Source organism: Macrosteles quadrilineatus, unplaced genomic scaffold (assembly GCF_028750875.1).
Source record: "Macrosteles quadrilineatus isolate MER2022 unplaced genomic scaffold, UCM_ALF_1.0 Scaffold_7__1_contigs__length_78375512, whole genome shotgun sequence".
NCBI lineage: Eukaryota > Metazoa > Arthropoda > Insecta > Hemiptera > Cicadellidae > Macrosteles > Macrosteles quadrilineatus.
Window position 1 is genome coordinate 75,461,489 of NW_026542600.1, and position 27,892 is coordinate 75,489,380.

The window sequence follows — 27,892 nt, forward strand, 5'->3', positions numbered from 1 at the left end:
ATGCCATGAAAATGATAAAACATTAATGAAAGATTTTTTTTAGCAAACCATCATGAATTTTTAAAGCTTTTTGTTGTTAACGTATTAATGTTTTGTGGACTGTGTATTTATTTACTTATTTATATATTTGCCAACAGATTTACACCAATTTTACAGTTTGATTAAGCCTAAATACGATTATCATAAAATTTGATGACACTATCAAAACTTTCAAATAATTATTTTGTTTGTAATTTGCTTTGGTTAAAGCGTAGCAAATCCCCTAATTCAATTCTGTATTTGTGTATGTATGTCTGTTGGTAACACATTAAGGACCTTATTTCTTAGTGTTTTGTGGTCAAGAAGTGAGCACCTTTGTTAATGAAAATATCAACCCGAATAAAGTGTGCAGTAGTGAGGTTGAGGTAGTATTTTAACTACTTTTAACCAGTGTGGAAAGTAACTTTCAATTACAGGCCTACCTTAGGGCAATGCCTCATAGATCTATAAAGCAATTCCTTTTATCATTAGATATAAAATATGGACAAACACGGGGTGACATTTAATTCAAAAGCATTCGTTTAGGCTTGAAACTGTCAGATATTGTATTTGCAAAGGTTTATATTTATTCCTATACTGTAGTTTTGCCAGCATATCTGGAAAAATGCACACTAAATTAATGTGCAAACCAACTCCTTTTCTGAATATAAGAAGGTTTCAACTTACTACAAGATTCCCATATGTAGAACGGGCACACAGCTAGTTGTTACATAATATTATCTTTTCATTTAACTGTGTCTAGTTCATTTTTAATACCCTACTGAATTGATGAAAACAAGAGTAATCGGCTTAACCGAATTGAACTATACACATAACTTTGCCCAAGTAGCAAAAATCGTTGGCAAATCGTTGGCCCAACGTTTCGGTCGATCGTTGGCCAACGGTATGTTTTGGCACTCAGTCTTACGGTTGGCCAACCAACCAATTTTTGCGGAAGGGCCAACTATCCCATTGGGCATAAACATAAAAAACACAAAATAATAAAGATTTTGTTTGCAAAGCATAATTATGAGTTGAGTAAATTGATTAAATAGTTCATAAAAACTTATTTTGAAAATAAAACAAAATAAAAATTGTTTGGCCGGGACGGGTCTCGAACCCGGTACCTTCGACATGTGAGCCTCACGCCTTACCTCTGAGCTAACTGTGCTTGTTGGTTAGGAGTGTTTTCAAGTGGTGAAAGAGTAGCCGACAGGTGCAATGGTCACAATTAATATTTTAAATATTTTTGATGCTACAGTATAATATGATTCTGTTAATCTGTTTAGGCCTCAAGTAGTTGAATTGTTTTTCTGGTAGTTGGAGAGGATACTAGTATTTGAATATAGATTATTTAATACCATTAGATTAGTAGGCTACACTGTTATAATTGATTGTTATATAATTAATTAATCTTTTCTCTATAACTATTAAAAACTTGTTTAAATAAGTTAAAGAATATAAAAAAAAAATTAATTATAATAATTATTATATGTTAAGCAGGTGTTCCCCACTGTGTCTATTATCACAACATCATCTGACTACATTAATTATTGATCCAAATTTTTACAATATTTGTCTTATATTCTGCTGCCATAACATTCATGTACTTTTAAATAAATCAATTTGTTAAAACTCGTTTTAGAATGTTTTATACTTAAACCCAACGAAGGCCCAACGATTCTTTCCTTTGTATGGCCAACGAATACCAGTTTCCGTTGAGCCAACGTTGGCAAATCGTTAAAATTTCTGCCAACCATTTTCCAACCATGCCGACCATTTCCCAACGTTGGGCCAACGATGTGTGCTACTTGGGTGGTGATCGTACTTTTTATATAATCTTTTGAATTCAAACAGAGTTCACAATAGATCTTTTCATCAGTAGATTTCAATCTTCATTTTTTGCTATATTCTAACTTTTACAGAATTCACAATTCATATTAATATCATGTTACCAGTTCCAAACGTTTCAGTGAATAACGACAATTAATTGGTTCGAATGTTTCACTGAGATGCCCTGTCATTTTTAAAAAAAGAATTTGATTGCTATCACGAACGATTGAAACGAAAGATTATCGATACGAATTTTGTACATGAGTGGAATTTCAGACCAACAATAGTTTGTTGGTTCACATTTGACCCCTGGAAATTTGAACCCAGCACTGATGAACTATCTTTGGTGATAAGATAATGCAATCGACACACACGCGGAAATTCCCTCACAAATTAGCACATCTTGCCTTTATTTTTATTTATTTATTTATATACGGCAAACACCATTTTACATAGCAATTTTTTTACAGATGGCCAAAGGTACCTAATAAAAGATGACGTAATAATACATTGCGTGTGACCATTACAGCTATCTACTACATACACTTAGAATTAACGAAACAAAGTTGAGAAAAATATGATTCGTATTTTTGTCTTGCGAATCAATGTAATGAGTTTACCGTTGGAAATAAATAAATAAATTATAGGTAAGGTACCGTGGGGAATATTGAATCCCCATCTCAAGCGAATACGAATATGAATATATGACTGTGCTAGCTAAATTTGCATATGGACACGGCCGCCTTGAATGGATCGCATCAGCCGTCCAGGGGCCCATTTCATAATAAAGTACAAACTAATATTATTAGTAAATCAGCTGATGAGCCAATGCAAATCTAATGGAAATTACAAGTTACAAGTTGTAACTTTTAAACTTGTAGTTTATTATGAAATGGGCTCCAGGAGGGGTTTGTGGAAAACAAAAGTAGGAGTGTAGTATAAGAGCTTCGCTCGCTCCGCTCAACTAGAGTATACTAAAATACTGTACTAACAATAGCACGAAGACGAGGTTTTGATAATAGGATTTACCCAGTCTCTAACTGAACTCTAATAAAATCACGTTGCTACTTTAACGACGTGATTCGAAAAAAGGCGGTGAACGTCAGAGTTTGTTTTTATTCTAGAATCTATAATCTAGACTGGATAAAATAGCAAGTGCACGATAGCACGGCTCGTGGCATAATCTCTGTGGTTTTGTTTGGTAGGCGAAGAACGTAGGAGAAGAAGAACATAACACAGAATGAAAATAAAAGAATGGTGATTGCTGATTGGGTAGAGGTAGAGCGGTAGAGGTAGAGTAGAGAGAGAGAGAGAGAAGAATAGCTTAGCTAAGTCGAGTGTAGTGATGGGCGATACGGACGCGTATCGCGATACGATACGTATCGGAAAAAAATATCGTATCGCCGTATCGAATCGGGCGTCTGTATCGCGATACGCGAATCGTATCGTCAAAAATATCGAAAAACGATACGTATCGTATCGTTTTCCCCCTCCCCTACCTAACCTAGAAGCGGCAAATTTATATAAGTATCTGGGGACCAAGCTTTGCTCGGGGAAAATCATTACTTTACTCTGAAAACAGTCTTAGTATTGCAGATACATTCATTAATCCATTTCCACACTCGACACTGCTTACTGCTCGCCTTTACTACTTCCTTCACAACTCCCTACGTCTTGGACCTGTTTCCCTATCCTTCCCATAGAATTTTAGGATTGCAGATACATTAATGTAATTGCCACAGACAGTTCCCACCACCGCCGCCTACACTCTGCACTGCTAGTGCTAGATAGCACGCTAGTGGAAAGGAAATGGACTGGACTGGGATGGGACTGGTACATTATCAAGTAAAAACCAAAACTACAGACGTCAAAAACTCCTATTTCAAACCACTTTCAAACTACACATCCACAGAGTACAGTAGTACAGATTTTGCAGTTTGCTCGGCCTGCGCAAAAAAAGCTTAAAAATATCGTTTTGACATGAATCGTATCGCTCTATGTGCCGATATAAATACAAATATCGTTTTAGGCGATACGATACGTATCGTTTTTCAAATATCGTATCGAAATATCGTATCGTCCCTCGCGTATCGCGATATTCCGATACGATACGATACGTATCGCACATCACTAGTCGAGTGTCGAGTGCTGCAAACGCAAAGTGCAAATCATAATTAATTTTACTTTTGGTTGAGATTTTTTAAGTGCCAATCCATTATTCCTATTGGAACAGTGTTAATTTTGCGTACGTTTTAAGAACACTGACATCTGAAGAACCCTCCAAAATGCGGCTGTCAATTATCTCGGTTGTGATTCTTTATAACGCTTTGCTTGGTAAGTTGTTTGTATTAGGCCCTAGCTTATAAGTTGAGGGGCGTAACCTCACACGATTCAGCAGTGAATTTATTTTGGATCCTTGGTATATAACTTAACCAAGGATATTATAAACCATCGCCTAACTTTTTAAATATCGAAATAGAAAAATGTAGGCCTAGCCTACTCTAAATTTGCCTCAGTGTGTCTAACTAGATTTACCATTATAGGCCTATTTAGTATGCCTAAATGTTGTCAGGTCAGTTTTCTATGGTACAAACCAAACTTGAGCATATGATACTATGCCTTTATATAATCCATGTTTAAGATAGGTATCTTATTTTTGAATAAGTTTCTATTTAAAGTATACTACATACCTAAGTTCAAGGTAGGCCTAGTTAATTATTTTGCTGAACTTGGTAAAGATGAAGGCAGTAATTAGCATACATAGGTCTAAGTTAACTTACTTGAAGTACAGTAAATTATGCAGGATATGGTGACCAAGAAATTCATAGTAATTTATATATCATTAGAAACTAGATTTTTACCTGAAAACAATGGTGCAACAATTTTTCTCCTTTCACAAAAACTTAAGAATCTACGATTGTTTGAATTTTATTACTGTAATGCCTCGTCTGCTTGGCTCTGTCGGTTTGAAAGGATCGTCTAGAGACGAAGAAGAAACCTAAGATGACAAACTTTAAGTTTCTACAAAGAGGTCTAGATGCATTGATAAACTCAACTGAATGTTGATTATGAACTAGGTACTTAAGTTATACTTAGGGCCTAATCAGTTCTTATTTAGACATACTGGTACACTAGTACCATGATATGGCATTTATTGTATATGTTATTTATTTACACTTGAATCATTATGTACATTCTTATTTCTAAATGTAGGCTATGTATTTTCACAATTTTCGCTAAGGCCAGAGCAATGCTATATTATTGTTATAAATGTTTTTTTCCATCTTGTTTTGTTGCATGAATGTAAAAATGGAGTTGTCCGTTGATATGTAAAATAAATAAACATGTGAGGTAGGTAGGTTGGGTGTTATGTGGATTCGTCACTGTATTACCTAGAAGTGTTTTGAAGTTAAGTTAGATAAGGAAGTTAAAGTTTAGGTTACAGTAGACCCCCTCTTAACACGTTGGGTGCTGATGACGGGAATTCCCGCAATTGCTTAACATTGAAATAAATGCAACTTTTATGTTCAAACATGTCGACAGCACGAATAGTGTTAACCGACCCTAATGGGACCGGACCTAGGTTGGATAACTCAAAAGGTCGGATAAAACAAGCAATCCCTAAAATCATAACATAATGAAGTGCTATTCATTTGGAATTATATAATCATTATTTAGAAGTCATACTTGCATTATTTATAAAATAAACTACTCTTATCTCCTGTTTCATATTGATAGAAAAGTCACAAATAAACACAAAACACAGTTAAGTCAAATAGGCCTACTTTCAGTGGAATATATTATTATAATACTAGGCAAGAGTCAATAAAATTCCTATTTTAATAACTTTAATATTGTAATGTATTAATTAATGCTTTCCAAATACATCGTAATACAGTACAGAACCTTTTGTCGACATTAAAGATACAAGCGACCATTTTGTTACAAAACAGGACGTTTATTTATAGCCTCTCACTGGAGGCTCTAGGCACAAAAACTATCTTGACCTTGGAGTTGTTAACCCCCTTTCCCTGCCTTCCTTACAAGTTGCGTTGTTTGTTTACTCCGGCGATAAGATAATCAGTTCTCAAAATCGTAACGCACTTTATGATGTTATAAATTTGCCGCACAGATAACAAATCAGATCAGATGTGCTCGAGCTACGAACGATGATGACAAACTGACAATAAGCTATGCTATATTTTTTGTGCTCAACACAAAATAGCTTATTGTTAGTCATATCCTGTGGAGATAAGCGTATGGTTCAGTTCTCATCGCCCAGCGTGGGAGCGGAAATGCCGAGATTCCTAGAAAGCGGCGGTTAAACCGAGCTCTCAAATCAAGGTCGGTTAAAACAAACTGTATTATTTTACGATCGAAGGCGGATAATCCGATTATCGGTTAATACGAGGTTGGTTAAGAGGGGGTCTACTGTATAATGAATGGAGTTGTTCAAATTCAAATAGTTTATTCAGCCACTAAACCATGGCCCCCACAAGGGTGCAACTCTGGTCCCCCTTTTTTGTTTATTGAAGAATATTTTACAGCGGATCATATATTTAAAATTCAAATAGCCTAGTTATTACAAAATCAAGGTGAAAAATTAATATTAGCCTACTTTAGATTTTAGGTTCAGTTATGAATTGGCGAAATTCACTCGACTTGTCAGATGTTATTAAATATTTTAGTGAAAACAATGTTAAGAAAGCTATGATTAGACCATAGACCATCATACATCAAAGTAAGGTTTTTTTTAATCTATGGTAGTACCATGAAGGCTACATTATCAATGACGAAGGTAAACATGGACAACCTAATGCGGCTGTGAGTAGGAAATATCAGTAGAAAACGCTAAAAACAAGATCAGCTTTTGGAAAAGGAATAGTATTTACAAGAAATGTTGATTATATCGAACTATTATGTACATTGTGAGTATTACCATTAGTTTCATAATTTTTTGAGTTGGCTCTTTAAAAAAACTCTTTGGAAATTATGACTGTTAGGCCATTTTGTTATTAAATAACTCATGTAGGCCTAATACTTTACAATTACACGATTTTGAGTAACATAAAATACAATAGTCAGAGTATTAAACGTGCCAAAAACATTTAAATTGTTTAGCTCCTTAGTTAGTCATAGTCTTACTATTTTTATAACTTGAATTTTATTCCTAGTCAGTACGAGAAATCAAACACAAAATTGAAATTTACTTTCAGAAGCTTAAAATAAAAGTGGATGATTTACTTAAATTTACGCTACTTGCAATAATTTAGCAAATACATTTTTTTATTATTGATTTGATGGCCTTAAATACAGTAATTATTCCTTACTTACATTGCAAAAATTTGTAAATGGTTGAAATATTTCCATGTACTATAGCATACTATGCGAACATAGTGGAAGGGGCCCCGAGCTCGATTCTGGTTATAGGGCCCTCAATCGAATGTGGGGGCCATGCATGAAACATTACAGTGATAGGCTATGTCTAATATATGTACATAATTCAATTAAATAAAAATACAATCATCAGAGATTGGTTAACAATAAAATCAAACCATGCTTCAAAGTTTAAAGACAACCAGCAAACAAAATTAAAGTTAAAAGTTAAATATACAAATCAAAACCATGCACATTTGGAGAAAGAAATCAATAATGCAGTAAAAAAAACAACAAATAAACACACACCATGCGTTACCTAGGCTAAATATAGGTGGATTTCTGTCTTAAAGAACTCACTAGAGTCATAGAAAGGTGTTTCTAAGAGCCAATTAAAGAGAACATTCATAATTATTTTACTAACAATAATTTATTTTCGATATATCGATTTTTTTCAATCCGATATACCGATATTAACGAATTGAAACATCAGCTGCCAACTAAGATAAGTAGACCTAATTATTGTTCAGTATCAACAAACAATTAAAAAAATATATATATTGAAATAAAAACTGTTCTAAACCTAACCTAACTAACCAAACTTGCTGTAATATTTCAAAATACCGTTTGATAAGTTATTTCCCATATGCCTTTTCTGTTAAAAAACTGAATTTCGAAAGTTTGGTTTGTTATATTATGTTAGTTTAGGCCAGTTTTATTTCTTAATCCATTACGGTACCTACCTATTGTGAGTTATACATTATTTTTGCCTTAACAAGATTAGTTCTCAATTTGTAATTTAAATGCCAAAATGCGTTTGAAGATCCAAGTTAATAAAACAGAAGGACTATTGATTGTAAGGGAAAACAAGAATATCGATATATCGAAAATAAATCATCAATAATAATGAATGTTCCCTTTAAGAGGAAAGTACCCCAATTAGGCCTACTTATAAAAGCTATGAATTTTTGTAAAGGCATTTGCCTCACTTCAAGAGGCAAATGATTGAAATACTTGCAACCTGTAGTAACAGGAAAACAATTAATTGATTTACTCCTGTCGGTGCCTTACAGTGAAAATATAAAACCTATTTCTAGTGTTATGGCTATGTACATGCTGATTCCTTAGTAGGTATATTTAATTAGACTTAATTTCTAGGAGACATTGAAAAATATATACATTATATACAGTGATGACTTTATTTTGAAGAAACAGTGGTTTGGAGTGCGCGAGATGCTGGGTTCCACTAGGGACTCTCATCACTTTCTTTTGCAGAACCAGAAACTTGTCGACTTTAGGCGAGTGGCCCCAGTCTCAGTCCGTAAAGACAATAATAGAGTGGAAAGTATACAACACAAATGAAATATTTTGGCAGATAAAAACTCGGCCTTCTCAATACAAACATAACCCTGTTAAGCCAGCACAGGGATTTTTTGCTTGTGTTTTTGAAAGTATTATTTATTGTTTTTATAACACTATTTACAAAGTGCAAAAACAGTCTGGAGATAAGATAAATCAACAACTCCATTAATTATAACCTTAACTTTAACTTCCCTAGTCTAACCTACCTTCAAAGGACTTAATACAGTCACGAACCCGTATAACAACCAACCTACCTACCTCACATGTCTTTTCAACTAATAAAACAAATTTTAGGTTGTTCGAGAAGTTTGGTTGGGTTATGTTAGGTTAGAATAATGCCAATCAATCAATCAACCAAAATAACTTTATTCATAGTGCACATTTTGTACAGAATGGAGTCAGCCAATTTGTTGTTTATTCATTTTATTAAAACTGCCACTACCGGTACACTATTATCATTATGGGACATAACGGTTACATGGTCAAAACCTAAGCTAAGCCACTCGGTGAAGTGAAGAGAAGAACAAAATGAATTCCTTCTTAATTTTTCATACTCCAAACCAGTCCAAATTAAATATGTCTGACTCTGACCTAGTGGTGTATAATAATCTTAATTACATTTTAATCAAATATTTCATTTAGCCTACTTAAATTAACATATTTACTGTCTAATTGTGGGTTGTAAGGGTAATATTTACTGTAGAATGACATATAATCAATCAATAAAATGTAACTTAGGATATTAACTTTGATTTTACAGTGTAAACATTGATGTGCAGATCAACGTGCCTAATACAACATTTAAATAAAATTAAAACGATCGTAGTATATTAAGTTTTTGTGACGGCAGACATTTTTCTGCACCATTGTTTTCTGGTAAAAATATAGTTTCAAATGATACGGTAGGCCTATATAAATTACAATGGTTCTCTTAGTCACCGTCTCCTGCATAATTATCGCAACATTTGTGAAAGTTTTAAGGCCTAACATGTCAACACTGTTTATTCACCTAGCCTATTTTATGATTTTTAACAGTTTTCATGGTGTCCACAGTTTGTAACTTACAGTGTTAATAACAGTGTATTGAATAGGCTTCAATTAGGCAGAGGGTTTGGAAGATTCAACAGATTAGGACTGCAACTTATTGTTTTAAACCCAAAATCGGCTGCAAAGGTTCTCCACTCTGAGCTTGTAAACTGCGAGCCAGAATCAGATTTGACAATTTCAGGGATCCCATAGGCCTATCGAGCAAAACCGGCTTTCATCTTTTTTATCAGCTCATCTTCAGTCATCGTGAGCACAGTTATCATTTCTAAGTATCGTGAATAATAGTCTAGAACAGCCAAGTATTTACCATTCAAAAAGTCCAAGTAATTGACAGTTATCATTAGCAATGGATAACCAGGAGTGAGTGAACAACGGGGACTGGCGTCATAGCTTGATGCATTCACTAGCCCTAAATATGCCACTCTAGTTTCAGGGTCTCCCGGTTCTTCTAAATGTCTAATTTCGTTGACATTACTAACTTGTGTTGCTTGCAATTTTGATTTCTGATAGTCTACTTCTGGGCCATTCTGAAATTAAGTGGAATTTTTTGTCCCTCAATGTTTTCTTGTTTTCTACCCAAAAAAACTAATCTATATAAACATGATATTTTTTATGAAGCAAGAGTGTATTCAAGAGATCCCAATGTTATTTTATTAAAACAATTTTATGTTTAAGAGATAAAATCTGGAAAGTACACCCGGAATGTAACCACCATGGAATGTCCTCCCCCCCACCCATGTTATTCACTACACTGACAAGTGATTTATGAAAAAAATCATTGAATTATGTAACAAAATTCTCAATATCAGTAATAAAAGATATAACCTAGACTTAACACGATATTATAAATTTTACAAAAATATCTAATTAGCTTAATTTAAAGACAAAAGTTGCCCACGGGTTTGGATGTAACCTCCATGGAACATAAAACCTCTACAAATTCTCACTGGAGAGCAGCACTGTCCATTGGTGGAGTTTTGAGAAAGAAGGGGCAGCAATGTTTAGGTTTCTGTTGATTGTTTTCTGCTCATTTTTCTTACTTGCTGTTAATAAACAGGATTTTATTTCTGGCAAGGCGAGTACCTTTTGTACTTGTAACCTCCATGTGTGCAACAAATAATGCATGTCATATGCTAAAATCTTCACTTTAACTTTTTATTTGGGAGACACCTGTTAGGCCCCGGGTACGATACGAGCAGCACATTTATAACGCTCGCTCATCAAATTTCCCTGGTTGTGGGAGTCGGTTTAGTCGAAAATGGCAAACTGTACTTACCCGCAAGACGTAATGCAACTATTGTTGCTATCTGAAAATTGTTCGCTCTTAAAGAAAAACTTGGGTTTTAGAAAAAAAACTTTAGCCCTTACTTAGTCCTATACTTTTCTGGTGTCTGAAGTGTTTTTAAAACTTCCAAGATATTTATTATATATGGCTGGCCATTCCACAAACATTCCCTGGACTGCACCTCACGTATCAACAAGTATGGCACGTTTGATGCTATTTCTCTGTCATTTTAGGCTGAACTGAAGCATGACTCACCTGAGTGGTGAGCTGTGTTTTCGCGGAAATTGGTTTTGACTTGGAACCATAAGCGGCGCTGAGCCACCCGCCGTTCATACATATCGTGGTCACCCTCAACAAATTTACACGCAATTAAGTGAGACCCGATGTCAGAGCAGTGCCGCTCACCGCTCGTATCGTACCCGAGGCCTATTCTTGTAGAAAACATAAGCTCTGGATATATGAATCTATAGGTTAGGATTTATAAGTGACTAAACAGAAAAATGTAACCTCCATGGAGGTAACTTCCATGGATAATTACTATACATAATACAGCATATTATATTATTTTCATTTTTGACCTCTAAAAAGGGTGAATATGTACTTAATTTGTTATTAGACTTTAAAAAACATATTAAATAGGCCTATTAATATTCTTTCATACAAAACCTAAAACAAATCTTGGGCAAAAATTTCACTTAATTTCAGAATGGCCCTTTTGCAACATTTATACCTTATACCTTATACCACATCCATCGCTGACCAGTAATGACTGGATAGATTTCGTCAAAAAAGTTTAAATAGCCTAATGCCAAGGACAGGATAGCAGTCTTTTTGCTTGCTCAACCTGCAGAAAGGAATGTTTAAAATTTCTCCTCCTCTTGTAATTATGAAGTTTTTTTCTGCAGTACCAGACAGTTGTAAATAAATTTACTGTAAACAGTCACGACTCCCAAGTCACGGAACAGTGGTTTGCAATGTTCATGCCTTGCACTGGACGTTATGGCTCTTATAGCAGCCTTTTGAGTTTTTAGAATGGTTCTTGTCTCCGAAGCTTGCCCCCAGACAATGACACCGTAGCTCATTAGGCTGTGGAAGAGGCCATAATAGGCTAGTTTTAAGTAGGTATCAGTGACCAAGTTTTTTAGATTCCTTAGAAGGATAACTGTTCTGGAAAGTCTGGTATCTAACTCACCTATGTGTTTATCCCAAGTCAACTTGCCATCCAGCCAAAAACCAAGTAGTTTCACAGGTTGTTGTTGTGGATTCTGATGTTTTAGACTGCCTATCAGTTCCTGGGTTTAGCAAAGTGTAGGCTACAGTTTTGTCATAGTAATTACTTGTTGAATCTTTTAGCGGGGCATGGTTTGCGAGGGTGCTTTGGACTTCCACAGTCCCAGCATGATTCTTTCTGAGCTGTCTTGAAGTCAGATGCATTATTGTAAAATCTTGTGTTTTGTTTCTGGTCTGAATTAATATTGTAAATTGCTGCATACCTTTGTTGACTAATCATCTCCATATCCGCTGCTTGTTTGCTGATGAATTCCTTTTGCTTGCATTTTTGAATTGCCTTTTCAAGTGTTAGATTAGAATCTTCTTCTAATTGAGCTGATAAACTTTAGTCAATTATACTCACTACAACTCTGTCACGTATTAGTTCATTTTTAGGTTCTTGAATGAACAGTGTTCTGCCATTGAACTTATATCAGCTAGAAAAGTATCGAATAGTTCATCTGGTTGTTGGGATCTTGAATTCAATTTTGCTCTGTTGTAAATAACGTTTCTTTTCCCAATGAATGTTTTCTTAAAAGCTTTTGTTACAGTTTCGTATGAGGCTTCATCATCTTCTGAAAGGTGCGCTGTTAAGATATCTTCTAGAATCAGGTCCCATGCAATATATCAAGCAACTTACCTGCTTTTCTTCAAGTTCATTGTCTAGTCCTGATGCAATTCTGTACCTTTCATACCGCTAGTACCACGTTTCCCACTGCTCAGGATGTTTGAAATCAAAAGGTTGTAGAGGCTGAAACATGACTGCTGAAGTCCTATTTTGTTGAATTCTTGGTTCTAGATTAAGTGATAAATCTGACATATTGGAGAAAATATTTAATTAAAAATTTAATCAGGCAAATGGAAATTCCCTTAGTCTGCTGTTTCGCTGCGATGGAGGTACGGTATTTAAATATACCTGTGTGAAACAAAATTAAAAAGTATATAAACTATTTAAAAATGGTTTATTATTACCTCAACTTCTATAGCTTAAAAATATAATCAAAGTCAATAGTTTCCCTAGCATTTTATGATAGGTTTGGATATATCCACGATTTCTCGATTTCTCATTAAAATTGGGAGTCGGCTGTATCTTCTCTTACTGTAGAGAATTTTGTTGTAGCATAAAATATGATTAATTAGTTTATTTAAATATGTAACATGTTTTAGGTTCAGCTCAACGTACTCCAACTATTTCTTATATCTCACAAGAACAGATCAAGGACATTGGAGGAACCGTAGAGTTGGAATGTTCGGTTCAGTATGCTCAAGAGTATCCGGTGTTATGGATGAAGATTGACCGTAACCGTATCACCCAACCTCTACCCATCTCTACAGGCAGCTCTCTCATTATTCCTGACGGACGTTTCTCACTCAGATATGATACTGCCAGCTCCACTTACACCCTCCAGGTAGGCCCAGGCCAGATAACCTAAAAGGTTGAAAGAATAGTAATGTTAATACTGTAGAAATAAATGTATTGTATAACCTTACCTTACCCCACCTCCTTGGCCATTAAAACCTAAGAAGGTTTTAGCCTCGCCTACGATGCCTCTCCACTCTTAAGTCTTGGCTGCCTCCTAGGTGTAGGGTGTAGTGCCCAGCGCAGCTATATCCTTCAGTACCTGGCTTCTTAATCATAGTCTCGTCCTGCAAAGTGCTATCCTACCTTTTGGGTTACAGTAGACTCCCTCTTATCCGGACACCTTTTAACCGGACATCGGTTTAACCGGACTTCACTGGGCGGAAATGACATCTCTTTAACCGGAAAATTTTTATCAGCACATTGGTTTAACCGGACTAGATCGGCAGGAAGTGGGCAGTCCTGAAACGACTGTTCTCGTGGGAAAGATTTGAGACCAGTGATCACGTGTCTAAATACAATGCTCTCATAAATTTAAGTCGAATATCACAGTAAACAGTCCGTTTTAACGAGTTTTTGGGGACGTCGGTTTAACCGGAAAACCCGTTAACCGGACTGGCCTCGGTCCCGAGGAGTCCGGATAAGAGGGAGTCTACTGTATTCTAGTCCATAGCTTTTATTATCAATAAATTTTCTTTCCTCCACATATGTCCTGCCCTTCTCAGTCTCCTGCTTTTTATCTTTGCTATAACCTCTCTGCTCTATAACATCTGGATGGTGATACATATCTCTCAGATCTCTACTTTTGCTAATTCTCCACCCTTCTTCATCTTGAATTGGTCCATATATTTTTCTCAGAATCTTATTGAAAAAAATCATAAGTTTATTTTTACACTCTTTTGTTAGCGCCCATATTTCCGATCAATATAGTGATAGGCACTGGAAGAATTATTGAGTGGCAGATTTTTATGGTTTTTATTAAATATCTCAGAAGCTATGTATTATAACACAAAACACGTCCATACAAAAATAATTTACATTAAATTTTAAACTAGAATGGTGTTTTTCTTAATAATGTTTTTCAGTTAACGTTACAGAGTTACAAAGGCTTAAAAGTAGCTATAAACCAAATAAAATACTGAGCAACTAACAATTTTTAACTATTAATCATATATTATTACAGATTAAAGACATCCAGGAAACTGATGCGGGCTATTACCAATGTGCAGTAATAATCGCGCTCAACAACAAAATTCAAGCAGAAGTAGATCTGCAGGTTCGTAGACCTCCTGTGATATCAGACAACTCTACTCGATCAGCTATTGTCAGTGAAGGACAGCAGGTGACTTTGGAGTGCTACGCAAGTGGTTACCCTCCTCCGAGAATATCTTGGAGAAGAGAAAACAATGCCATTCTCCCCACTGGTGGATCAATTTACAGGTAATTCATGAGTCAATGGAATAGTAAAGGTGTAATGGTACAGTAAAACCCCTTTTGACCAAACCCCATTACAGTTTTAACAAAGGCTTAGTTTGTTGACTGTGATGGTTATTTTGTAGGCCTAGCGCCTGTACCGGTATTGTGGGTTTAGGTTAAAAGTGCTTTTAGACCACCCAACTCTAGATATAAGCCTATTAAATAATATGTTTTATTTTGCAAATCTGTTGTTTTTGATCAGTTTTAAAATACTTCCAAACTTGGGACAACAAGAAACACAAAATTGTTGTTGTTGCTGCACAAAGTTGTTTCTTGGGATTAACAAGAATTTATGAAAAATTAGTATATAAAACCAACAACTTAAGGTAGGCCTACTTCTACATTCTTGTAATAAACTAAGTTTAATCCAACTTTCACTTATTATTTACACACAAAAAAAGGTTAATTATTCACATCAACATATAAATTTGATTTAAGAAATCAAGGCAAAAACAAAGGTCCATTCTTCAATTTCGAAGAAACTAGACGGACAACGCTAAACTACATTTTAAACTTTCTCATCTCGTTGGAGAAAGAGAAAGACAAAAACAAAATTAAGTACGAACCACCGAACATACAAACAATAACAAATAAAAGCCCTTTTTGGTTTACTGAATGAATTCTTAGCTGTTAGTCAGGTAGCCATGTAGTCTCATCCATAAAAAAATACATAGGCCTACCCGTTAACTTGAAAATTGAAATAGTAGTCTTGCGCAATGTGCAGTGTTGCCATTTGTCACGGTGGTTACAGATCAAATGCAATATGATTCGTCGAAATCATGAGTAACTTACCCCAACATTTAACCATTGGTAATAACAAATATTAATAAATTCATTCAGCCACTTTCTGGACTGGACTGAGTCAAACAGTTAGAGTGAACTTGACTGAGTTTGAGGTTTAAGACGTATATTCAGCGGTGTGCTAGCTGATCTGCTGTTTATGTTGCTTCTGTATTTCCATAGTTCATACAAAACAAAGTCAAATGAAGAACTCTATGAATTAAAAAAATAATCTTGTAACTATTATCCTATTATTAATGTTACTAATAATCCAACATCAGATAAGGAAAGGATGGTTTTAAGGTACGGTACTGTAATAATTTTGTTAAGTCCATCATTTATTTGATCCAGTCTTTATTAAACTTGCCTTCTGTCTTCTGCTTAAAGAATGTGGATTGGTGGAGCAATTGGTGTCGATGATTGCACCTCTCTATCAGCTGACAATAGTGACGACAACTTAACCAACAAATACTGAAATAGTCATCCCATAGCCTACTATTGATAATATTTTATGATAAATATGCCCTTTCAAATAGCCTTCGGTGAAATAATCATCATGGTTGACATTTTGAATTTCGTAAATGAGTAAATAAAAATATAACCTATTAACTTGGTACCGAAGGTATCGGTACATACATTTCACCATTCTTTGTCTCGGTTCCTTTCCCAAGAAGCGGTGGAGCCGACATTTGGCGTTAAGTACGGACCCATCACTACTTTTAAATTATATAGGCATTATCAAAAATTGAAATTGTTTCGTCTTAAACCTTCCAAACATTTGTCGAAACAACCTTGGTAAGTTTGGCTAAAAATATGTTCAGCCGTTATTGAGAGATAGTGTTAGAAAGTTTGCATTGAAGCCAATCCCAAAAAGCTTTGTTTCGCTCCGTTCCAAAAAATAATTAAGAACAGGCAACAACAAAAAAACACATGTTCCTTCTTCTAATAGACGCTAGCGACTGCGTCTCCATCTGCTTCAGGAGCAGTGGTTTGTGAAAGACGCTAGCAGCTAAGTTACAGACGCTGGCGGTTGTAGCGATAGACGCTTCGTACAAAATAGACTAACCTGAAACAATGCAAAGCAGTGGGCGGCGATTGACGCGGAGTTGCACTGGATCGAGCGATTGAGCGTTAGACGTAACAGCCCCTTCTGGCAAAACAGGCCTTAACCTCTTAAAGTCCACTGTCGCGTATATGTGACGTAGACCTAGTCCTGCCGCCGGGCAACAATCGCGTATACACAACCATGACCCGTTCAAAAATAAAAATAAAATAAATAAATAAAAATAAAATCAATTATAAAATACTATAACTAAAATTTTATATATAATATGTTTTTATAATAAACATATAATAATGCTAAAATCTAAAAAAAAACACGGCCCAGGCATTTATATGGCTCAGACTTTGAGAGGTTAAATACCCTACTTTTGGGAGGTAAGGAGACTCCTCACATTTTCAAGTGACCTCCTAAATACATTTATTTATCTTCCTAACCTAACTGGTGTAAAAAAACACCTAGGTTAGATAGGCTAGTTAGGTAAATTTAGATATAAGGTCATTTGAAAACTGTAGAAGTTTTCTTGCCTCCTGGTACGTAGTGTATTTAAATCACTTAACAATAGAAAAAGTGTATCCATTTGTTCTTAAAGATTAAAAACATAGTCCTTCAGTGGTTCCCAGATCCATAGCCAGGCTATACTGTATATAATCCATTGCGTTACAGAGGACACGTTCTGAAGATAAGTGCCATCCGCAAGGAAGACCGAGGTACATACTATTGTGTGGCAGAGAATGGAGTCGGCAAGGGCGCCAGACGTAACATTGCAGTTGAGGTGGAGTTCTCTCCTGTGATCACCGTGCCCCGACCACGCCTAGGTCAGGCACTACAGTATGACATGGACTTAGTCTGCCACGTCGAGGCGTACCCCCCTCCAGCACTCTCATGGATTAAAGATGATGTTCAGCTTTCCAACAACCAACATTACTCGTGAGTAAACAAAAATTACTGGAGGTGTGCTGCAGACGTAAACTGGTGTATGGGGTTTATAACCATTATTTTTCTAGAGACCGTTCTATTTAACCACAAAAGGCTCTGTTGCTAGTGGTTAATAAGGTAATTTTGATCTAACCTAATTTTGTCTAATATCACTTCTTTGAAATTACTCTAAATTTGATATATTTTACTGAAATTTATAGTTATCATCTCATACCTATAGTGTTGCTATTATTTTGTTGTGACCACAGATAAGTCAATTTGCCAAATGGTATCAAAATATTTCTATACAAGAAAACCACAATATTTAATTTATTCTCTATAAGAATAACGTACTAAATTTAATTTAATTTTTTTTTTAATTTTCTCCTTAACCATTAATTGTAAAACCTCACTTAAATATAATAAATTAGGCCAATTTGTTTTTCTTTATTTTTTTCGCTCTACAAAACAATTTGTGAAGGAATAGCAAAATTTTATGTTTCGAGGGGAAAAAATGGAAAATATTATTACTTCACCTTAGGCTATACTTTATTCGAACAAAATCACAAACCAGCATGATTACAGTATATGGGAAAGGTGTTTAATTTTAATATTCTTGTAGTTCTTGTGAGTCAACAGTAACCTAATGTTAGACATATCTCTACTTACCAGTCATGTATTTTATTTGGCAGGATTTCTCACTTCGCTACTGCCGATGAGTTTACTGACACAACTCTCCGTGTGATTACTATTGAGAAGAGACAATATGGCAACTATTCCTGCAAAGCAGCCAATAAACTAGGCACTGCTCAGGCTTGGGTTCACTTGTTTGGTAAGTTACTATGTATATGTGTGTTTTATATTTTTATTTTAGTGTTTATACTGTATTTATATATCTTTTTAAACAAATATTTATTTTATACTTGTCAAATAGTGTTTCTTCTAAAGGACCTAGAACTTTTTATACTGAACTAGATGTTTTAGACTCCATTTTTATGCTGTATTTGTGGGAAAAGATTTCAGTGAAGTTGCTAACCGCTCATCAGTGATGTTTGAGTTCAAGCAAGGGCCATAAAATTGCTCTTCATAGAACTACTTTAAAACAAAACAAAAAATAGCCCTTGGAAAAACTTTCTTTGTACTAATCTCTGAAGCGTGTGTTGTTAAAAATGAGTGTTTCTGATATGTAAAAAATCTTACGCCTTGGACAATGTATGCTTCAAAGCATACATACTTGTTTTTCAAAGAAATTAAAAATGCTTTCTAACACATTCAATTACCCTTTTTTGACCGAACTTGAAAATGTAGATTTACTTTTTTAATTTAATTAACACACTCCAATGGTTTACAATGTATGATATTTTCCCAATTATTGATCATTATATAATCATAAATTGTATTTTTGAAAGTGCACACAAACGTTTTCCTAGAAGTATGAGTATGGCTTTGCTTTAATTTTAAATCAGCATTGATACACCAATGACCTACTTTTTGTGGACACAATGTAGGTTTTGCCGTGGGGAAAACAAGTCAATAAATAGTATTATGTAGTTATTATATCCTTCAAATAACATATTATGTTTTGTATCTAGACTCCCATTAAGTGTTAAATACAAATTGCATGTTTATTGTCATTGCTCTGAATGCTTGCATCGTACACTTTTTCATTTGCTAGAATTTGAGTAGTGATAAAAAATCCTTTATAATCTAGTGAATTTTGTTTATCTTCAGTTAATTGCATAGCATTATGATTCCCTGTTTCGCTTTGTAATTCAATTTTGAGAGAAGTCTAAACCATCATTTTTGTTTTGAAGCTGATCATAAGTATGGATAACTTATTTTCCAGTTAAGCTACTAGCTGTAACCAAAGAAAATACAGTTTATTTAGATAATCTTTCTTCCATTTTTGCCCATCCAATAAATTTAGACAAGTAAATTTGTATGTTGACACCTGTAATTTATTTTACAAAATGCCATCAAGGTGTTGATGAAATCTTACCATTTAGTCCACAGTAATAAGTCTCCAATCAGTAATTTATTGATAATAGGTTATGAATCAACATCAGTTTCAATTAATTAGTAAAGGAAATCGGGAATGTTAAAGGAATGGTGTACAGTGCTCTCTTTAAGGAATCCCTTAAAACCCCTTTTTTCATTTAGTAATAGTCATTAATTGTTTGTTGTGATTTTTCTGTAGATTGTTGATTTTTATAAATATTTTCAGCAAAGTAGTCAATAATTACTTATCTATATCTAGTCATAGTTTGATAATTTGATAAATCAACTGCATACTGCATTTAAATAGACAGGTGTTGATACCTGTACCTGACAAATTGATTCTCTATTCTCAATACCGACAACATTGATCCTTAGGAGTAGTGTCACAATTAGCTCTCGTTCCACATTTTTTAAATACATTAGTTAAATGCATTATGTGACTAAAATAGTAATTTAAAAAAAATCTTCTAATTTTAAATTTTTTATATATAAAATGGCGTGATAAAGCTTAAAAGTTCGGTTCCAATAGTAAGTAGTTTTTAAAATTCAGGAATTTGTTTTGAATTCTCAAGGAAAACTCTTGAATTTTTCAAACCAGATTTAGTAGAAACCCTGCTACAAATTTAACTTTGGCTTGGCGTATGATATTTTAAATTAATATACAGTTAAACCTTACTAACTCGACAATTCGTGGTCCCAGAGGTTGTCGAGTTTGGGGGTTGATAAGTTATCCAGAACATTGAAATTTTTAGTGTGTTTTAATAATTGAATACATAAAAGACCAGTTATTACATAAATTTTTATAACAATAAGTTTTTCATAAATTGACAATCTTCGAAGAAATGTTGAATAATCAACAATTAAAACTTGAAAAGTCAAACAGAATATAAAGACAAAGCCAGCTAGACGTGCACCATCTGTTGAGTGTCGAGTCTCCGGGTGTCAAGTTATTTAGGTTTACTGTACTTTTTAGCAACAAAAAGATAGTACAAAATAAAACACGGATAATTTTTTTTCTTTTTTTTTCGATGATGTGTACAGCTGCTGGATACATGTTGACAAAATTAATGGCTACAAAATTCAATTTTTACAAGTTTTCCTGTCCACTGCGAGGTGAACTGGTATTGGCATCACATTTTTAACAATATATTCTTTATACTGATAACAATGTCCAAGAATTGGTAGGATCGAGAAACGGTTCGAGAATTGACACATGCCTAATTTTAAGGAATGGTCTGTATTAAGTATGTAAGCATGTAGTGATAGTGTAGTGATTGTGCTTGCTTACAGAGACCGTTATCCCCGTTTGCCCTCCTGCCTGTGGACAAGCTCGCTACTCAGCTGCTGTGCCTATTGCGCCTTCCACCGTATTGGTCTTCTTATCTATTTTCTACATATTTTTCAAGTGGTTTGTATTTTTGTTTTGTTTTTAGTTTTAAATTTGAATCACCTTGTTTATTAATTTGTGTTTTATTGTAGTTGAAATATAAGGCATGTTCAAAGTTTATTTCCAAGTAATTATTAGTCAGTGTGTTTAATATGTGAATAGACATTTTTTTGTGTCCGCACCTTGAATAATTTTGTATAATTTTTTACTTATTTCAAATTATTTTTACTGGTAAGTAGACTCTCGCTTATCCGGATCAGCCTTGTCCAGACTCCCGCTAGTACGGATCAGCAATCGGGATTTTTTAGCGGCACAGTACAGTAGAAGTCTGATTATCTGAGCTAAACAGGACCGAGACTACCTCGGATAACAAAAAAATTCAATATAACACAGCGGTAAAAATTATTACCAGTAGAACTGCATTTGCCCAGCTATCAATACTGTGGACCTGGAACAAAATGAAAAAACCGGCTAAATACAGTACTGTATTTGCTCGACTCTTGATAGTCCGGATTTTTCGTAATCCGGACCGGACGTCTGCCACATTAGTCCGGATGAGGGAGAGTCTACTGTACACTAACTGTGATAAAAGAAAATCCTTCAAAAATATTCCTAACCCACACAACTAACTACAGAAGCAAAAACAATGGTGTAAATATATGTGTGTATATACAGTTTACAATTTTTAGTCTATGCAAGTGAAATGTTGGCAAGCCTGACAGACATTTAAAACGGTGCTTGTTAGAGTCGGACTTCATTTAATTTCAAAAATCCCAGAGACATTTTAATTTTTCCTTTTTATTTTCGTCCAAACATACCACAATCCATACATTCAAATTTTCCGTCTGTCCCTATAAAAAAGAAGAAGAAACTATAGCTCAAGATAGCCATCTACTAAGAAGTCCCCAAACAGTATGTGAGATTGTGAGGTACCTTAATTCTACTCATTTACATATTTTGCTACCTTACAACTGCTATTTCCTAGATTACATCCACTGTCAACAGTGCTAGAACTGTAACTGCCAGAAATATCAGTCAAATTGTGTTCCTTTTTTGTGTTCTCCTAACTTCCTTGGGTCTTTTCCTTTAGATTAGTTCAGGAGTTAGTTGTGTATCCTTCCTTTCTCCTTAACAACATTTTTGAAAAGAGGGTGGAGTTCAGCTAGCTTTCCTGAAACAATTGGGAGTCAGGGTCTAATGGACAAACAATTTAGAAAAATATATATATATAGCCTATACTAGTGCTAGTTGAACTCTATCCCTTTGTAAAATTCTAGTTAATGTATAGTAGCCTACTTTTTGTTTGTTTCAACACCATTGTGGTTATTATACTTTTTTTTAGAATAAGGCACAAATCCTGTTTGGTAACTATCTGCCTCTAACTATTATTTATTTCATTCTTTCACAATTCCATGGTAATACTCTTTAAAAAGTACAGTGGAACTCCAGCTACCCGAATTACCGACTATCCGAATAGCTTACAGAAAGAATTTTTTTAAGACTTAAATCCACAGTAATGAGTATTGTTATTAAAGAAGGCAGCGTGATCTCGGTGAAATCCAAAACTTCTCCCACAGTTGTGTAGACATAACCCCCTCATCATCATCCCCTGGTCACGAAAACATCACCATCATTTTGGGTAATAGCCACAAAATGGTAAATATATCTCACGGTCGTGTGGACATCATCATCGTCTCCTGTGGTCACAGAAATATCATTACCGTTTTCCGTGATCGGGGCCTAATCTTGAATATCCGCGGTTGTGTAGACATGATTATCTTCTCCTGCGATCATGGAAACCTCATTATTGTTTTCCGCAATCGCGGCAAAATCATGGACATCTTCCCTGACCATGTAAGACATTATCTTCGTCTCCTGCGGTCATGGGAAATCATAATCGTTCTCCACCATCGCCAAGTTTGATTAGTGGTTTCCCCATGCATACACAGCAACTGTATGATATTATTGTCGAGCCCAGGTACAGACGGACCAATGAGAACATAATACTTAACAATGATACTGAAACCAAACCAACCAACAGTGTGTAGACAATAAAAATAACAAAAAATTCCTTCTGTAAATTGTTAACAGAACTGCTGTAACCATTGGTATTCTTGATAGCACTTTGCAAATTTAGTTGTTTTATTATTATTTATCATTATTTCACTTAGCCTTCTCTGATCTGGGTCTTCTCTTCATTTCTCTCCAGCTTCTTAAAGTCCAGTTGTACCCAATCCCTCCATTGAAGAATGACAGATAGAAACTATGACTACATCCCATATAAATTCAACATAATTAATGAAAATTCATAATCAGAATCTCGTTTTCATAATTCCAAACAGTTCATTAACATTTCATAAAAAATTTGTTTCTGTTCAAGTTTTCTTTAGAGTTTATATATACACATTAGGTAATGGTTGAGATTGATCATTGCATTAAATTTATTTGTTGGCGTGCTTGTTTATTCAAGTGCACTAATAACTAACTATTTTATTATATTAAGTCATGATAAATTGATAAGATTTATCCAGCCACTGTTTTTGTATCAATAAATGATTTCCTTTGATACCCATGAAACAAGAAAAAGTAATAATCATGCAGTTCACAAAATGTTTGAATAAACAAAAAAAACATGTTATTTTGTTTAGTGAATAGTATATTTTATATTGTATACCATAACTATAAGGTTGTAGGTGTAATTTGTATCTTCTTTTCTCAAATAGAAATTCATAAAGAGCGCTAAGTTTTCCAAGGTAAAACCTAGAACACAATTACGTTACTAGGGAGTCGCTGTTAGCGCTGATTGGAAGAGACGGAAAGATCCTGGTACAATAAACTCAAAAACTTCACAATATACTTTTGTGAATTGTGTAAAGAATAGACCCTCCCCATTTAGGATTTCTGCTATCCCAACAAAGGCCTTAAAAAGTAAGTTTTACTTATTAACTACTTGATTTATTATTGCATTTGTTTTTTGCAGAAATCCCATTGCCGAACATCAACTATCCTGGTCTACTCACTGCGGATAACCACATTTCTAGAATCACTTCTTCTCCCTTGATCCTTGCTGTAAGTGCTTTCCTTCTAGCAGCTCTATTTTAAGCAAACTCTGTACAAATTGATTATCAACATTCATTTCTGTTCGGTGTATACAGGTTTTTATTTTATTTAGCAATAAGACTTAGATCTGAGTTTTGTTTACTTTTTTATATACTATGTTATTTTATATTACTTATATTTTAATCATTCCATTTAGCACCTGACGTACTTTTAAAGATTACTTACTTTTAAGTAGGCTAGCCAATTTTGAGTTCCAAAATTATAGATCTGTACCAACATTTTCAGAGTTGGTAGTGTTTTAGTCAAAAGATTTTCATTATTTCCGTCTAACTGTTGCTTGTCTTTTGAGCAGTTTGTTTCTGTATTTGTCATCTTTTTGACAAGTGTGTTTTGTATTCAGTATTATTATTGACAAATTGTATTGGAAAAGAATAAATAAGTGTTTTTATATTGATATTACCTTGATTAGATTATTATACAACTTAAGACATTGCATCTTATTCCACAATGAATTTACATTCCACTAGTATCAATGAATTTATATTCGCGCAATTGTTTTTTGATACATTTGATATTTTTTCAACCCGAGTGTAATGTCACATTTATATATTCAGTACAATACAAAGTTATTAGGGTTAAACACTTTTTTTAAGTATTTTTGTATGCACATTCCAGGTATTTACAACGTCACACATTTTACCTGCAATGTTACTGTAGTATTCCAGAAAGTTACTATTTTTATAAAACCTACTAACAGTGTTTTGGAAAATATTTACAAATCTTTATACAATGTCATACAAATAATTTGCAAGTAGGGAATTACCAATGGCAGCATGTCCACATTTATATGAGATAATAATAAAAGACAGCAGGTTATATAAATTGAATAATGTTGTAATATTTGTACATTCATAATATCTTTTATTTATTTTTTCCTTTTTTGTAATATGCCAATGAAAATTCAAACAGTTATCGTAAAGATAATCCATTTAATCGAGACTGATTTTTTTATTGGAACAAAACTTATGTTTAACCCTTACCAAGTGTAATGCATAGTCTTTGCGTTTTGAGTATTACCAAAACTAATCAGTCACACACTGCAAAAAAAAACTCTCTGAATCAAATCTGTCACAAAACTATTATAATAAGTAAATTTAGTACAAAATTGACTTTGTATACATTACTAATCCGTCCCTATGATTAAAAAAACAGTATTTATTTATTTAAGACTCGTTTTAACTTTTTATTTGATCATTCAATGTGATATTTTTACATCACTTTGTAGAACAAAGCAAAATAATGATCAACTTTTTATATATTCTTATTATATACATTTTATATATTTTATGTTCTGTTTAATACTCGCTGAAAGTCCTAACAGCATATTCAACTCTTACAAACACTTTTGCACTTATTTTGTGACGAATCAGCAAAACATAAACACAGTAATTAATTGGTGGGGTATTAAAGAGCGAAAATGATTTCCAGCACTCTTTAGTTACCATCTTATCACTTAAGTTGTACCGAGTATGACATGATATCATTCTTAGAACCACAACAATATTAGTGTATAAGCCACACTTATTTGAACAAAATTTATAAAGTAAGTGAATCTTGTAATAGTTTGTTAAAGATCGAGAGTAGTAAACTATTTCATACTTATCCACAGTGATTTGTATTTTAGTGAAAAGTCATATTATTAGGCTTGTCACTTTTATAAATAAATACAGTCAAATATTGTACATATCAATGGAGCACATTTTAATGGACAAATGGTTGGCATTCATATCAAAGAATTCTTAATAGTAAAACATGGTAGAAATTTACCTTACTCATCAATATTGAAAGTTTGACCATATTTTGATACCTGATTACCCGGATTAACCACAAAAATGTGTGTTATCTTTACCCCTAAATGGTTTAATATTTAATTTCCCTCAATGATGTCTCTGCAATAGTAGTGTTATTACTAAATGTGAAAACTGTCTTAACAAGTCTTACCTAAAATACCGAAGTTCAATTTAAACAATCCCCAAACAAATCTTCCTTTTGCAAATCAACACTTTTGCTACTGTATTTCTAATGGGTATCAATATCAGTTGATTGTTGTAGCCATATGGGAAAAGGTCTGTAACAGTGCCTATACATTTGCAGAAGGTGCTTTTCAGTGCCTAGCAATATTATCTGCCAAACCATTGCCACAGTGAGTTTCTGAAACAAAACAATTTACGTACTTTGAGTATTGGAAACCTACCCAGTTTTCTTAATGCCTGTAAAATACTTTTTCACTGATAATAAAAAACTTGTAAAACCACATAAATAGTTATGCAATCATATTTTAATCTAATGTATAATTTTAAAATATAACTTATAAATTTGTTATTTTAGTTTAATATCGAGCATGATATTGATTTATTTACACAATAAATAACTTACCCTGGGAAAAATGCACAATCTTGCTCTTTGCTGCCAATACATGTCACATTGTTAATTTTTGCAGCTTGGACCCAAGTCAAACCACCAAAGTGCAGTTTAATGTTTTAATGTAGCTTTATCTACAGTAGAGAGTCAAAAATCCAAGCCAATTGGGACCGTAGGTAGTTCAGATTACCGATTTGTTTGGATTTTCAAACATAGCCTAGAAATGCCTAATAGACACAAAATTAGGCCTACAGTATTAAAAATACAGATTCAGTATTATTATTGACGAATTGTATTGGAAAAGAACAAATAAGTGTTTTTATATTGATGTTAACTTGATTAGATTATTATACAACTTAAGACATTGCATCTTATTCCACAATGAATTTACATTCCACTAGTATCAAGTACTTTTCATTATTTAATGAAATAAAAATAATGGTTTTTGTACTTAGGTATTTTCGTTATATTACTGTAATTCGTTTCTTGAAAAAAATATGAAGAGCTTATACATTGGAAACGAACAAAACACAGACTGGATCTGTTGTCTCTGTGCTAATTCAATATTTCAAAACCCTCAGGAGCGGTTAGGATTTTTGACGTTTCGGATTTTCGACTCCCTACTGTAAATGGATTCTGAAAAGAACTACATTTTTTTATTATTGATTTAACTTTTTGTGAATGATTTGAACATTTGTGTAAAATTTTCTTTTCCATTGTTATGTTGTCTCACTAATTTAGTCAACAGATTTATTTATAAGACAGTGTATTTATATTGTAAATGTGTTTTAATGTATTCAGATAAGCTTTTTGGTATTGTAAATATATCTTAAAAACAAATAAGGATTTATATGTGTCTAAAACCGTATACTTAATGTTCTGAGTTAAGTACTTTGAAGCCAATGAGAATACTCAGCCTATTTACTTAAAAAATTAGCATTTACCCTAGTTAAAAATATACAACATAAAACAAGCACTTGTTATATGTGCCACGATTAAACTCATTCAATTATATTTTTTGTCCTGACTTCTGTAAGTATAACACTTACAAATAAATAGTTTAATACCATTTATTAAATTGGGTCCATTCCATTTTGACCAATGTTTAATCTTGTCAATCTTCAAAGTGAATCAGCTGTGTATTCATGGTTTGTAATTCAGTATTGAAATTTGTGTCGATCTGTAAAACAAAATGGGTTTTATTGTATTGATTTTATTCTCAAATAAATTTTTCACGAAAAA

At 33.8% G+C, this 27,892-nt stretch overlaps 1 protein-coding gene across 1 annotated transcript; it reads left to right on the forward strand.

The window, feature by feature from the left end:
- Positions 1-3,992: 3,992 nt before the first annotated feature.
- Positions 3,993-27,892, forward strand: LOC128998279 (lachesin-like). The gene is made up of 7 exons (XM_054424339.1): positions 3,993-4,185; positions 13,358-13,599; positions 14,734-14,990; positions 17,533-17,796; positions 18,477-18,616; positions 21,073-21,190; positions 24,150-27,892. Coding segments are annotated over exons 1-7 (1,071 nt in total). The 5' UTR covers positions 3,993-4,136; the 3' UTR covers positions 24,151-27,892.